At 40.4% G+C, this 15,725-nt stretch overlaps 1 protein-coding gene across 1 annotated transcript in view; it reads left to right on the top strand.

The window, feature by feature from the left end:
• DSCAM (Down syndrome cell adhesion molecule) overlaps positions 1–13,344 on the top strand; it is a gene marked incomplete at its 5' end in the record, with an annotated part of 163,232 nt that extends 149,888 nt beyond the window's left edge. Inside the window, one exon of the mRNA XM_010182256.1 lies at positions 12,487–13,344. Within this exon, the coding sequence (XP_010180558.1) occupies positions 12,487–12,827 (341 nt within the window). The remainder of the gene's footprint in view (positions 1–12,486) is intronic.
• Positions 13,345–15,725: the final 2,381 nt, after the last annotated feature.

Genomic DNA, 15,725 nt, shown 5'->3' with positions numbered 1-15,725 from the left:
CTATTCCTCCATGGGGAACATGAGTGCTTTCCTGGGTTCCTATGCCTACACAAAGAAGGAGCCCCAGTTTGCTAAGCCCTTGCACCACTGGAAGCATTTTCCTCTTGCTGTCCTTGCACCATAGGTTGATGCATGGGGGCAGAACACCATCCTCTGTCTGCCAGCCCTCAAGCTCAGCCTCTCCATCCCAGAGGAGGAGATCTGGCCGACAGGCACCACCTCCTTGTAGCAGCCAGAGGACAGGAAAGGCCTACTCTCAGCTCTCAGTAAGCAAATATGGACACTTCTCTGGTCTGAGTTTTTGAAGTTGGGCACCTAAGTCAAGCAGCCCAGGTCTAGTCCTAAGCCCACTGCATATTTACTAGAAAAGGCATGAACACTGGTCTAACCCCTCCAGCTTTGCTGAATCGTCAAATTCTTTCAGTATTTCAGATGCTTTAATTAACATCCTTGACCCAATTTACAAATTTCTTGCTGCTTTGACTAATCCTGCAGACTTAAATGGCAAAGTCTTAGCTTGTAGACAAGCCTTAAGCCATAGAATGCAAGTGCTTTATTAAAGAATTCTTTAAAAGAGTCCCTTAAAATAGAGGCTGAACCTCACCTGCAGTGCATAAACGTTGTTTTAAACAACCGAGTCAAGAAACAAATCTTCTTTTCCAGTATTCAGTCACTACAGCTAAAAATAAGCTGCTTAGCACAGTAAGGAAAATAGGGAGCAAGCAGTAACAGAAAGCAAAGTATATTTCCAATGTCAGCCCTGTAACCCGAGATAAAAAGATGTGAACTCTTTTCCACTGATCTATGAGTTCAAGGGTGAAGGAGCTATTTCCCTCTTCTACCCAATGCAGACAAGTGTGACATAGTGATGGAGTCTATTTAGAGCCTTGCTTTCTATTGAAAAGTTGCTGACAGCACTCTATAAGCTGCAGCAGTAACTGAATCTGACACAGATTTGGCCACTGGGGATTCAGTAATGGCTGGGACTCTTGACTTGGGGCCTCCAGCTCACCTTTTGCCTCCTTTTCCCATGCCTATTATATTATTCTGCACTGACTGAAAACAGAATTGTACAGTTCCACTGTTTCCACATTCAAAATTGAATTTCTTGGAGATACTGGGGAATACATGTCTGACCTTTTTTGTTCAGAAATCCTGCAGCAAAGCAATAAAACAATAGCATATGGATTGTTTTCTTTTTAGTTCTACACTTGCACTGTCTGCCTTCAAATGCAATATAATACATACATATAAATCCATATGCATGTACACACAACATATATAGTGTGTATATAGAATGAAGAAATCATCCTCTTGACTCCACAGCTGGCAACTAAGGTCCAGTTCTGAGAAAACTACATATGGGAACAAATCAAAATAGGCAGGTGGGACAGCAGCAAGATAGACAGAACAGGAAAAATGGTGGGAAAAATAACTTCTTACCTGTTTTCAACTGTAGTAAATACTCTCAACTTACATGTATACTTGTATGTATAGTTACTTACACATATGTGACATATTCTGAAATTACTCCCCTAGATAAGCACCTCTAATGTTTCCATATTAAATTCTCCTGTGCCTGGAACACATTCTTTTTATTTTCTATTGCTCTGTTGGATGACAACAAATATGTCACAAAGAGACAGACTGTGCCATTTTCTTCTTATCATATAAATGGCACATTGGTCATGAGAGTAATTGTCTTTATCCTGTCTCAGGTTTTATTTCTGCAGAATATCAGGAGGTTTTTCTCCTTCTGCTGTGAAAAGCTGAATGTTCTGCAGGGATGCAAACCATTTAATTCCACATTTAATTTGACATGACTACGTGAAATGATTGGCTTGAATTATTTTTCTGGTGGGTTTACAGAGAGGAAGGTTCATACTGCAAGTTTTTTAACCTTGCCAGTGCAATAAAAATGTACAATAAAAACAGGTGGAGATCAGAAGCTAAAATGTTACGAGATGAGAAAGGAAAACTATAGAGGTGTGAATTATAAGTTTAAATAGGGTAGATGTCTGGTTACCAATACAAAGTTTCTGTGCAACTGTAATGTGAAAGTTCCATTTTAGGTAGTGTACAAGATGCCTGAAAGCTAAATTCAATTCACTGATGAGAAAAGTAATTTAAATTATTTTTACAACTGGCATTTCTGAATCAGTGATACTGGTATTAGGAAGACTTATTTGATTATTTCTTTTTTTAATTAAAGAAGAGAAACAACTGGTACCAGCTCCTCAAGGACTCTAGTAGGAGTTTGTAGTAGTACCATTATATTTTCTTGTTGCTGTCTAATTTATTTGTTATTTTGATTTGAAAATTAACTCTGACTTTAGAAAAATAGGGTATCCCAAACTGGGCTAGCTTGCAATACTATTGGAGCTTTTTCGGTTTCTTCTAGATTAAAAGTTGCATTTTAAGGGAAAACACATTTCAAGAATGACCATTTCCTATCTTTTTATTACCAATAAAATCTTTCTTATTAAAAGTGAGATCTTTAAAAGTTTTTCTAAAGCTGATTATTTGCTTCATGGTATTTTTTTTTCCATCAGAAAACATTACCCATGTTATCTGTAGGTTTGGAGGCATCAGTTTCAGCTCTGATTAGTGAAGAATTTTATGCCTAACGCAAGGATTACATTTATCAGTAAATTTTCAGCTACTTTCCTGTTCTTACAGACATAACTGCAACATTAAGTTTCTAAAACTATCAGGAAATGTTCCGAATCAAACCAAAGATGCTGTATCCACTTCAATAAAAATTATAGATATTTAGAGCAGTTCTGTTAAGAGTCCATATTTTAAACCTCACTTCTACAAAAATCAGATTTGGCCTGCTCATGCTGTTTTAATTTTGAAAATGTCAAAGCATTTCACTTTGATAGTGTTGAGAGACAGTGCATGTGATTTCTGCATGGGCTTTCAGTCAGCCCAAGGTAACCAGAAGCACTTGTTTCCCTGCAGAGAACTGATCTAGCCTTGCTTTAAGGTCCTTGCTGTCATTTACAGCTGTTACTGCTTTCACTGACTTCACACACAGCAGGCTCTGCTAATTTCCCCTGTGCAGAGAGAACCTTAATGTAATGTGACATCTATAGGAAATCTATAGGTATCTGAAAATGTAAACCAAATCTTACCTGCAAGAAAGACCACACTTGTGCTATTTTTTGAAAGTAAAGTAGAAACTGATATTGCTAGAGAAACAAATTTTTTTTTAACTCAATCTGACTGTAGTGATAGTCTCTGCCATCCTTGTAGGAGCTTCTTTTTATGCTGGCCTTGAAAGCATAGCTGCATGTACATATGGATGTATGTCAGTACTGTTCACCTTTTTGTGCCAGCATCTTTAATTTAAATGTGAGAGCTGAACTTATAGTCTCAGTGGATTAATTAACAAAAATGCAATGATGCATCTTGCCAGCATCACTCAGGTGATTCAAACGGATTGACATGTGGAGACCAAGTTACAGTAATCCACCCATGAATGTATCTTCAGCAGAGCTGCAAGGCCGAGCTGATATTTGTTTCCTGGTTGTATCCTGACCTCCCCATAACTATTAGTAGAGCATTATACTTATCCATAGCCTCAGCATGGTCAGGTTTAGCTGTGAATTCATGGGCATGGTGCAGAGCCTGTTGAGGTCAGAATGGCTCCCATTGATTTCAGTGAACCGTAAGTAGAGCTCAAACGCCTCACCTCTCCAGCCTTTGTCCAGAATCTGGGCTCCCATGATACACCAGAAATAAACCCATGAAGGATGCCAGTTTCCATGGAGTCACGATCAATGTAACCCTCAGTTGAAATTATGTATAATTGAACAGTTTCTGTTCATTGCACTCAGGATCAGCAAGTAAGTCTTAAAACTCCAGCATTGCTAACTAGCGGCACCTGGGTGAGAGCTTCAGCATGGTTTTCCTAGCTCAGTCAGTGGGCAGGAGAGGGCTGTCTCAGAGCATCCTTAAAAATTTATGAAGCAGCTTGCGTGACAAGATGAAGATGGGAGTGGAGAGCTCCCATATTTTACTTTTCTATCACAATTTCATTATTTATTGACATTTTTTCTGGCTTTAGTTTTGGACTGCATATCGATTTACATAGTGAGGTCCCATTTACAAGTTTTTATAACTTAGACATTACATTAAATCGAAACAGAAAGACCTCCGTTCCGCAGGTGCACCCGCCCTGTGAGGCTGAACATTACATCTCCACAGGGTCTAAATCTGTCTGGTCCCTGGAGTTAATCAGGTTTTTCTTCCTTATACTGCCAGCTCAGCCGCAGAGAGGGCCTTAAAAATATGTCATTTTTCCTTAAAGTTACTTTTCAAATGTACAGAGTATCTGACAGGTCTTTTAAAAGTGCAGCATTGTATGAAATACCAAAGTTCTGCTTAGAGAAATACAAACCAAAAATGTGCTCCAAATCCTGTTTCATTAGACCTTTCAGGAGTAGGCAACAATGTGATAATCAAGTCTTTCTGGCATTCCGTTAGACAGATGCACAGTGTGTTACGTTGATGTATTACAGATGTATGATCTCAGTTAAACTATGGCAGTCATGTTTGTGCTTTAAGACACATTGATTAAGGACTTTTTCTTGGAATTAGAAGGCTTAAATCTAAATAACAAAATTAATCATCTTTAAAAAAATTATCCACATTAATTTGGTTCCTCATTTTCAGTCACTTAAACCTGATCTCCAGTAAGTATAAATCAATTTATTCTCTTGCTGAAATCAATATAGTTACTCTGATTTATACAAGTAGCAAATTTGGCTCCTGAGCTACAATTTTACTGAAACCCTGGTGTTTCTTAATTGAGAACTCCAATGATTCTACTCAACAGCAACTGTTGTTTTTATTTTGTTGTGTGAAACATAGCTTGTATTTTTAATGCTTTTATGAAAATGTCAGTTTTAGCAGACTGCAACATGTGATGTTTAACTGGGTGTTATAGATCTTCAAATTATATATGAGGGTGCCGTTTTCAAGGATAAAGAAAAATGAAACTCACTGGTTATAAAGTACAGCCTTGCAGGAGTGATGGGGAATTCTGATTTCTCAACCTAGAAACAGGAAAATTGGCATATTTTTCTAAACTTTTTTGACTGTTTCTCACCTATGTGATCACAAACACGAACAGCATAAAGATATGATTTTATGTTGTCTGCTGAAACACTGAGAGAAGCCCAAAAGTTGTAATGGTGTGAGTCACAAAGCCATGAAGGGCAGGTTAGCAACTGAAATGCATCCAGACACCTTCTTGTCCTTGTTCAACATTATGCGTTCAGTCGGTTTAAAAGTGTTCCCCAGACGCTGAGCACTTTGATAATTTTTCTTGGGCAGCCAAGCAGAGGTTGAAGCTACTCTGAAGAAGGGAAGAGAGCACCTGCCTGCTCTCTCAGCAGCTCCTTCATTAAGGAGAAAGCTGTGCCCTGCTGGCTCCCTCCTTCCTCTGCCCTTCTGTTGCTTGGCTGCTTGCTAAGCCTGTAATTTAAAGGAGTGCTTGGACCTTTTGCCTTTTATACTGGATCACCTTAGAGGGCTGCAGAATTAGTAAATCCAGTTTTTTGTATTGAAAAAGTGAGCTCAGAAGAAGCCTCCTGAACTTGCTAATGGCTGCCCAGAGAGGTTGTGGAGTCTCCTTCTCTGGAGACATTCAAAACCCGCCTGGACGCCTTCCTGTGCAACCTCATCTAGGCGTTCCTGCTCCGGCAGGGGGATTGGACTAGATGATCTTTTGAGGTCCCTTCCAATCCCTAACGTTCTGTGATTCTGTGATTCTGTGATTCTGTGCTCCTGTTGACCGAGAAGGAGATGAAATTCCCATTCATTCAAGCAGTCACTAATTTTCATGGGGAAATTTCACCTCCATTTCTATTACTGATCAATACTGGCTCCACAGAGTGGAGCCCTGTTATTCAAAGCATCCTTCAGAACTACTTCATTGTTCAGTTGTGGTTTTTTACTTTAACATCTACAAGAAAATAATAATTATTAAACAAAGAGCATTGGGAAGGCAGTTCCACGCTGAATAGATCCTGGAAAAAAATAAAACAAATAAACAAAAAGCACACACACAAAAAAAACAACAAACGCAGGCATAAGCTAGAGCCTGCCTACTTCTTTGGTTCTCTTCATTTCATTATCCGCCAGGTTTCCAACAAGTATCTACCTGACCTTTTGACTGAGTGCTGAGTCATGGGAGCACCACAAAGCTCAGCTGGGTGCTGGGAGCAGCTTTCCCAGCACTCAACCACCTCCTCACTTTGGGACAGGAATGACTCTGCATCTGGAAAGAATCCCCTTGCTTCCTTTTGCAGCCTTTTACCAAGCTAAGAAGGCAGGAGGACAGAGGCGGTGCTCAGCTCCTCACAAAGGCACCACCAGGCTAAGACCTGTATCAGCCAAGCAAGGAGGTGCAGGATTCCCCTCTCTTTACCCTACTCCTTGGCTGAGCAGGACACAGGATCAGAGTAACCAAAGGGTTGGCTTTATTGCCCTTTTAGTGTGTTTATATCCAATGTTGCAGTGTGGTGTGAGCCCTGCAGGTCTGGCCATAGCCTGTCGGTATGGGAATAATCACAGCATGATGCAGACTGCTCTATGGGTTCACTCTGTGGCTTCACTCTGTGTGTATATGCAGGGTACATGGACAGAAGTTGGACGCTGAGGGAGCACAAGTGGGTCTCAAACACTGACTGCAGCAGTCGTAAGAGACATTGCTGCTATCAGTCCAGCGTCAGATCAACCTGCTGCTGTCTGCTAGCTTTTAGTGGTGTGTCAGTTTCTGAAGTGGCAAAGACCTCTGAACATCACTTGTGCTCTTTTTTCAGCAAACCTCTCACCTTGGCATTGCAAACCCTCTACCTTTTCCTTGTTTCTAATATAAGCTTTTCCTATAAGTAATCTTTTTTTCTGTAAAACAGCCTGTGAGTATCAGCAAAGGTTTCATCAATTTATTTACTGTGCTAGTGAGCTGAAAAGCCCCATCAAACTTTTTAATCAGCATAAACCTGAACTTAAAGCTCTTTGTCAGCAGCTCTGTCTCCTTTGCTTCCTTTCAAAGGAAAACACAATATCCTCCCAGTGCTTCCTCTTCCACACTCAGGACAAGCCAAGAGATGTCAAATGCAGTTGTACTCCATCTTCACCAACGCTTGTACACCACCCAGCACTGCACAGTGTCATGAATAGCTGTATACGCAGATCCCAAATCTCAACATGAGTACGTCAGCAAGGCACCTTACCGATGCTAACAGAGCTGTATGAATTTAATTCTGGCATGGTCTCTGATCCCATAAGATCATGCCAGAGAGATCTTGAAAAGCTTTTTTTGCCCACTCGCCTATTGAAATAAGCTGTGTGAATGCTCTATTCACCCAGTCTTATCCTTACCTTTGTTAAATAAATTGTCCTGTTATAGTCACTAGTCCTACTTTATAAACTTTTCTAAAATAGTCTTTCAAATGGCATGGAATTTCCTTCTCATGGCAACCAAAACTTGAAAATCATCAGGCAGTCGTCATCACAGGGTTTCTGTGTTGGAGCACTGTGAAGACAAATTGCTCTTGTTTTAATGGAAGTTATGATTTGTGAAAAAATGCATTAGCTATCGTGGCAACATGGTAAGGGCATCTTTTCTGCAATCTGCAATGATCTTTGTATTGAATATAGCACAGATCCTTAGATATTTCTGGAGCAGATGAAAGAAAATATACATGCAAGCTCTCTGGCATTTGAAAGAGGTGTGAGATAAATCTTTGGGGAGAAAGGAGTGTATCTCAGCTTGGTTTAGTTCTGCAAACAAGACAGCTATCTGGAATAAAATCTCAGAAAAGTTGAGCAGTGATACTTTTCACTCCATGTAGCCTGTCAAATTCATCCCAACCCTTCTCATACCTGAAGCTGACCTCCAGAAGAAGGATAAAAATATCTATTTCTTATGCAAAAAAAATTTAAATCAGCTTAGTTATACTGAAATAAGGATAAATAATTTTTGCCCAATGCTTCATTAACTCAGAAAACACTCCCTTTTTGGTAGAATGTGTTGATTGTGGTAAATATCATACTAAGCGACTTTTAGCATTTGTTTACAGGTATTTATTTAAGTTAACATTTTCTTAAATGTACTAGATGAAATAATTCATTAGAGGGCTGGCCACTCAGAAAAAAAAGACTGATGTGCCTTTGGCTTAAATTTCTGCTTTCAGAATTGACTGGATGTTTATTATTTGTGTACAAACTCAGTGTTTCTAAATACAGCAAATTTCCTTTTTAAAAAAAAATACATCAGAAAACTATATTTTTAGAATGTCTTTTGTACTAATTAAGCCAAAAATGCATGAATTATTAAACATGCTCATTTGCAGTGCTCATGTACTTGAAAGGTTTGCTTTCATTACTAATAAGGCACACACACACCACTGAAAAAAGGTAATTAGAGTATCAAAGGCAATGAACCATCCTGGAACTTTATAATGCTTTGCCTGAAAAAAATCATCGAGCTCAATAGCAAGAAACTCCATAGATATGGAAAGAGGGTTTTAAACTTCTCAAAAATAACTTCAGAACTGATGTAGGAATGGCAGAAGTTAACCCCTGTGGTTTTATTTCAAAGACTGTTTTTAAGTCAGAAATACATTAGTTCTTGTAAATCAAAGACATTTTTTATCCTGTGAGACCATTTCAATCCTAGCAATGAAGAAAATATTACATTCCCAAAATTTTTCTTTTCCAGTGTTTTTAATCATCCGCTTTGTTTTGTAGCAGTTGCAGGGAAAGATGCTTCTTGATGAGAAGAAGAAACACTGGTACTTTTTATGACAGGAAAAGGTGTACATCATATCAAATAATGAGTACTCTGTGTAAGCCATGTCAGAGATTGTGCGTTGTGTATCCAGCTTTGAAGACCAAGTTACACTCTCTGGTTTCTCATTACTGCAATCCTTTTGGAACTTCACCCCCAGACATTTAGAAAATTACAGTAAAATAACTGCATATTGTTTACACAGATTATTGTCTATGCCATCTTATGTAGATTTAGGGAGGTAAAAAAGGCCTTTTTTACATAGTCTGAAGCTCTTAAATACGTGTGAGAAATGTCTAGACAGCAGCTTGAAAATCAATCTTCATCTCCGTAAGGTTCAACACTCATCTTTTTTCATAGTCCATGCACATCCGTTGCTCTCAAGAAGGAGCAATGTGTTAAGACACAGAAGCGGCTCTCTGAGGCAGCTGAGGGAGACTGCCAATGAGCCATGCTTCGACTTCTGCTCTGCACCAGCTCCTTCGTGGAATGTCGTCCATAAAACAGAAAATGAAGTAGTAAGAGGGAATGCATGTGAAATGACCTGGCTGGTCTTAATAAAGCAGTGGCCATTGTGCTGCCTGGCAGCAGCCCGTCATGGCCGATGTCAGGGCAACAGACATCTTTGGGAAAAGGCCCATTGTTGCAGGAAACAGGAATGAGGGTTCAGTGCACGGAATCAGTCGTCGTCTTCTGTGGCTGAGAGACTGCTATGTCACATGGGCGGCAAACGTGTGAGCACAAGAGAAATCCCACTTTCTGGCCTCGGCAGTCTCTTAACCCCTGATTAAAGGGCTTGGTATTATAGTTAGTCACAAAGTTTTCACACCTACTACTGCCATCACAGAGTAATGCTTTGCTGTACGCCTTTGCTGGGGCCCTGACAGCATGCCTGAGGCAGCAAAACGAAGACCCTCACTACCTTCATTAGCAGGCAGAGACAGGTACGCGGGGGCAGCATCACTCACTCCCTACACTCTTGTCTCTCTCCCCCGCAGGGGAGGAGTGTATAACAATAAGGCTTCTTATTTAGGATACTGTGATGCTGCAAAAGATACAGCCACAGGAAGCAAGTAATACAAGCATTTCCCATCCAGGCTGTCTCCTCCCTGCAGCCCACGGGGAATGGTCTTCGCAGCAAACTGCCCCCAAAACTGCATTTTGAAAGGACTTGGTTAGCAGGAAAATAACTGGGGTGCAGCGTGGCCTGCATGGCCAGGGAATTGGGGTCTGGATGCAAAGCGAGCAGTGAAGCTGTTGGACAGCACAGATGTACCCACAGCTCAGTCTGATGCCTGTAGTTAAGTGGGGTGAGTCAGTGCCTGCCAGTTTGTGTGTCTGTATCCTGCTGTACCTTACCCCAGCAGCAGGTATATTGCTGTCTCAGCTGAAATAGGTTTGGCATGAAACACAATGTAGGAAAAAGAGGTAAATAAGTAAACCCAATTAATGTTACCACAATTCATTTTTCAAGTGGCAATCAGCTTGATTATAAGCACAAACCTCCCCCTCTTTCTCCAACCTTACATAAATGTTGCTGTGGTGCATATGTCAGCCTAATCTTGAAATACGCACATCTTACTCCATGGGGGTTAAATACCGTGTACTGTGCATCTCTGCTGGAGACGCAGCTAGAATAAAACATATGGTGTCAGACAGTGCCTGGGGCATTTCTATAGGAATAAACAGTGATTCTGTCCAAATGTAACTTCTCAGCAACTATCTGTGACCTGAAATTATGGATACAGCAGATGCTGTTAGTCTTTTAGGTAAGATTTGCAGTGCCTTGACTTGAGAGAAAGATGAGAAAGCAAAGGACCTGTTTTATTTTAGATCACTACTTGGTTAGGAAAAATGAAATCGTTACACATTGTTATTTTACAAAGAAGTGCTTTCCTGGCCTACTGTTTATGCCACTGGCACAGCTCAGCCTTAATTTCTACTGCTGTAAATAGCTCATGTAGACACAGGTGTAGTAGTGCCAAGAGTCTTCTACTTTAACATTCAGGATGCATCCCATCTGTAGATGAGACTAGGGTTTTGATATTAGCCATAAAAAGGAAGCTATATAGCTGCAGAGCTCTGTAAAGAAGGGGAAGTACTGATCTTAAATGCACCTGTAACAGTGCTTTTTTCATGTATGCGTGAGGTTACACCACCAAATATTTTTAGAAGGGAATGTCATTGCGTGCCTGATTGCCCCTCATTTCATTGAAGCAACTTCATAAATGTCTAACAGGCAGGGCTAAAATAAATAAGCCAATCTGATTTCTGTAGCATGTCTAATGCATGCACAGATACATGGAAGGTAACACTCACCTCTGCCTAATTCCAGACAGCAGGTCTAAGGCATCTGTTTGAACTCAGTCTTCTGGGCTGAGCAGGCTGCCACCATCAGGCTCACATACACATGCCCAGAAATCAAGGGAAATAGCAACTAAGAGATTTCCTTGACAATACAGAACAGAAAGGATGGTTGATGCAAGAGCTAGGGTGAGGCTAGGTGAGGCTGGCAGCTTGCTAGTTCCTGGGGTTCTCCTTTCTACTCTTCTTAAAAATAGGTGCAATGTTTCTCTTCTTCCAGTCAACAGGGTCTTCACCTGACTGCCATGACTTTTCAAATATCATAGAGAGTGGCTTGGCAACTACATCAGCCAATCCCCTCAGGGTTCTGGGATGCATCTCATCAGGTCCCATGGATTTGTGTATGTTCAGGTTCCTCAGGTGATCACAAACCTTGTCTGGCTTAAACACAGTAATGATGGATGGCAGGTGAATGTTGTTATGTGAGGACAAGTATGCTTTTCTGCTTTCTTCAGAAATATCTTTAAGACTATAGCCCTAACAGTCATGCATCCATTTTAAATAATTCAGTCATTGTACTCTAGATTGGAGGTCATTAACTGTAATTGCAAAGGTTTTAAGTTAGAATGAAAAATAAGAAATGAAAATCTACCAAACCTCCACATTTTCCAAGTTCTGACAAATGAAAAGTATGAACTTTCCTTTTAGGATCTGAGAAAACCTTCCTGATCTTTTCAGTTTCTCTTCATGCTGTGAATGCACGTAAAACACATTACACTTCTCATTATAGTCGCTCTATTATGAAAACAAATATTAACAGTGGATTCTTAGGGATCTGTCCAAAAGGAGTTTGCTGGCCCTTGATTCTGTAAGATCATAGTGTAATAAATGGCCACAAACCAATATATCAATTGTAAATGCTGCAGCTGGATTAATTACAGATACTCTGCTTTGGTGGGCAAATCCCCCAGTCAATAGGTGAGCATAACACAGAATCACAGAATATTAGGAGTTGGAAGGGATCTCAAAAGATCATCCTGTTCAACCCCCCTGCCAGAGCAGGATCACCTAGACCAGGTCACACAGGAAGGCATCCAGGCGGGTTTTGAATGTCTCCAGAGAAGGAGACTCCACAACCTCTCTGGGCAGCCTGTGCCAGTGCTCTGTCACCCTCATGGTATAGAAGTTTTTCCTCATGTTCACATGGAACGTCCTATGCTCCAGCTTGCTCCCATTGCTTCTTGACTTACCATTGGACATCACTGAGAAGAGCCTGGCTCCTTCCTCCTGACACTCACCCTTTACAAATTTATAAACATTAATGATGTCTTGGCATATGACCATAAGGACTTGTTTTTTCACTTTTGCCTCCCCAGGTGATCTCATGCATTTGCCACCCTACCTGAGGATGGACTTTTTATTGAACCGTGGTGCGCAGGGCACAAGCAGAGACCTGGGTTTGGGGCAAGCCTGCTTGGAGCCACAGAAAAGCCGAACCTTGAAGCGCCCCACTGTCCTGGAGCCGATACCCATGGAGACATCCTCCACAAGAGAAGTACAGTCATGGCAACCTGGTGCTGTGGCAACGTTACCTCAGCGAGAAGGAGCTGAGCTAGGACAGGCAGCAAAAATGAGCAGCTCCCAAGAATCCCTGCTGGACTCCCGGGGCCACTTGAAAGGAAACAACCCCTACGCAAAATCTTACACCCTGGTATAACAAAAAGAGCATGGCTGGACAGTGGCTGTAAATATTTACACTGAAAAAAAATCCAATGAAAGCTACCTTTTTTTTATTGAATTCCAATATTTATAATTAAAGAAGAAGATTGCCAAAATATTTGACAAAAAAATTAATAATATGAACGACAGACAGTGCAAAGACTCTCTTGCTTTTTTTCTGTCTGAGTGTGAGCTTCATCTGACTGGACATCTGAATTTTTGGGTAAAAGAGTCCAGTTTTCTGATCTTCACAAGCGTTTGTGTTTTTACTGATTTTCTACAAAGTGCATGGAGACTTAACTAAAACATTTTAACTGGAAGTTCCATCAGACAAGATTTAAAAAGGAAAAAAAATCACAAAAAAAAAAAATCACCCTATTTGTGAATTCAACAGAAACATTGATTTGGAAAAACAAAAAGTCTTTTGTCATGTTTGCACTTTTTTTTTTAATTAGAAAATGGGTCCTTGATTGTTCTTTTTTTTGTTGTTAATTAGGATGAGTGATGTCAGTGGAGTGAGGGGATTGGTTTGGCTTTTTTTTAATATTAATTTAATGAGACACTCTTTGCATTTTGTCTATGCGAAATAAAAGGGTCTTCTGCCTTTATTTGTGACGTCTGCCTCCATTGCCTTCTACTGTACTTGGTATTCCCTAAGTGTGATAGCCATGTCAGTACCGTACTGTGAACAATGTTTTCTTGTACCTTAGTCAGAAAAGAAAACCATGGGTCCTACCTTTGGGAAAAAAATGGGGTTTACTTACCTACAGCTTTTTTGCTACCATGGGGCAGGGAGCCAGAACAGCACAAGTCCCAAGCGCTCTAAATCAAACTCACTCAGGACTCTATGCATCCGCTTAATCTGCCATCAGGAGGCTTCCATTTGGCTTCAATACTTTTTGGATCAGAATAAATGTGTTGATGTTACTTTACTTACTCCCTAGGAATGGATCTTTGGTCCATTTGGGAGCTGCACTCACAGAAATTAGCAGCTTACGTAAGGACTGGGGGAAAAAAAACAGCTTTTCCCATAGTAGGAGAAAGGGGAGGAAAATGTTATTCTGGGTCTAATATCAACGTGGTTTTCTTTAAAGGAAAAAAATCTTTTTACGGGGGAGCTGTCAGTTCATATTACGTTGTTGCATCTTTTGATTACATGAGAAGTAATATTGCTTGCATTATACAATGCATAAATGATTGAGTACTACAGTTGGTGGGTTTAACACAACAACATTTGTGTTGCCTCGCTAAGTGCCTCCCTGTGTGTGTTCTGGCCACCTCTGTGTGCCCTGGCCAAGAGAACATGGTGCAGAGCATCCCAGATTAGTGCTGATACAAACACGCTGTTCAGTTGGCTGGAAATATTAGCTTGGGCCTCAAAGCAATAAAACTCAGTAAGCTTGAGCAAGCTGAGAAAATCCTGCAATTTCCCTGGCTGGTGACAGTGTGGGCGCTGCTAAAGCAAACATTTCTGCGCCATGCTCAGTTCAAGTTGTTTTAAAATAGAAAAATGCAGTTCTGTATAATTGGTTCATTAGTATTATTAATATAATTATGTTGTTATAAGGGCACTAAGTTCACAAAGTACTTAAGTGTCTTGAAATGAATCAAGCTGCACTTTCATCCTCAGCTCTGTCAAGCCCAGGTGCTAAAGTCCTGGAAAGTCCTACAGAAGAAGCTAAATGAAGACATCCTCACGGTATGTACTTCTTAGAGATCTACAGAGGAGTGCTGAGATGCCACTCAGATAAGGAACCATTTCCCATCTAGTCTACCTATTTGACCAATATGGTGATAGAGCATGCAAAAACACAAAAACAAAAACAAAAACCCCTAACAGAAAAAAAGAAAAAACCCACCCAACCTTTTTCCTCTGTAAAGAAAAAAAAAATCAAAAATTTAGAATTACCCAATAAGTATTCCCAAATAGAATGAAAATCTATGGGATGAAAAAATATTAAATTATTCATTTGTTTTGTTGGGTTTTTTTCCATATAGAAACACTTTGCTAATGCAAACCTAATTTAAACAAGCATAACAAAATCTTTTTTACTATTTTCCATTGAAAAAATACACAAAAACAGAAACTTTTATTGGAGATTGCATATTTGGGCAATCCAGTTCTTTTTGATTCCTACCGGAATTTTTGCAGTGTGCTCAGCTTGAGCTGAATGGGGCATTAATACCGTGTTTACAAATAAAAAATTATTTTCTCAGTAGCATTCAGCACTTCTGAGCCTCAGACCACTTTGATCTTCCACTTTGACAAACAATGATAAGACAAGGGGTAATGGACACAAGCTGGAACACAGGAGGTTCCACTTAAATTTGAGAAGAAACTTCTTCTCAGTGAGGGGTGACAGAGCACTGGACCAGGCTGCCCAGAGAGGTTGTGGAGTCTCCTTCTCTGGAGACATTCAAAACCCGCCTGGACGCCTTCCTGTGCAACCTCATCTAGGTGTTCCTGCTCCGGCAGGGGGATTGGACTAGATGATCTTTTGAGGTCCCTTCCAATCCCTAACGTTCTGTGATTCTGTGATTCTGTGATTCAAGCTTCCTTCTTGTCCTCTGAAAAAAGGCAAAAAGCTTTTGGGCAAAATCGAGACTTGATCCATTTGTTCCTGTGGCTCTTGGCTGCCCTCAAGCATAGGGATGGCAGGTCCCATGGCAGTACTCCACACCAAAACTCTCATTCAGTGACAGATAAAAATGAGTGTGAGATGTTTTAAGCTCCTGATGACTGCTAGTGGTGGAAACATTCCAATAACTCCCTAAATCTACATTTGGCTGACAATCTGGAAAGTGCCAACTTACTTGGCACTTTATTTAACAAGACTTCCTCCTCATCTGCATTCAATATGCCTGGTAATATTCATCCTCCTTATGAAGTGAAGAT

Source organism: Mesitornis unicolor, unplaced genomic scaffold (genome assembly GCF_000695765.1).
Source record: "Mesitornis unicolor isolate BGI_N332 unplaced genomic scaffold, ASM69576v1 scaffold2924, whole genome shotgun sequence".
NCBI lineage: Eukaryota > Metazoa > Chordata > Aves > Mesitornithiformes > Mesitornithidae > Mesitornis > Mesitornis unicolor.
The sequence above is the reverse complement of the archived record's forward strand: the minus strand, read 5'-3'. Positions and strand labels throughout refer to the sequence as shown.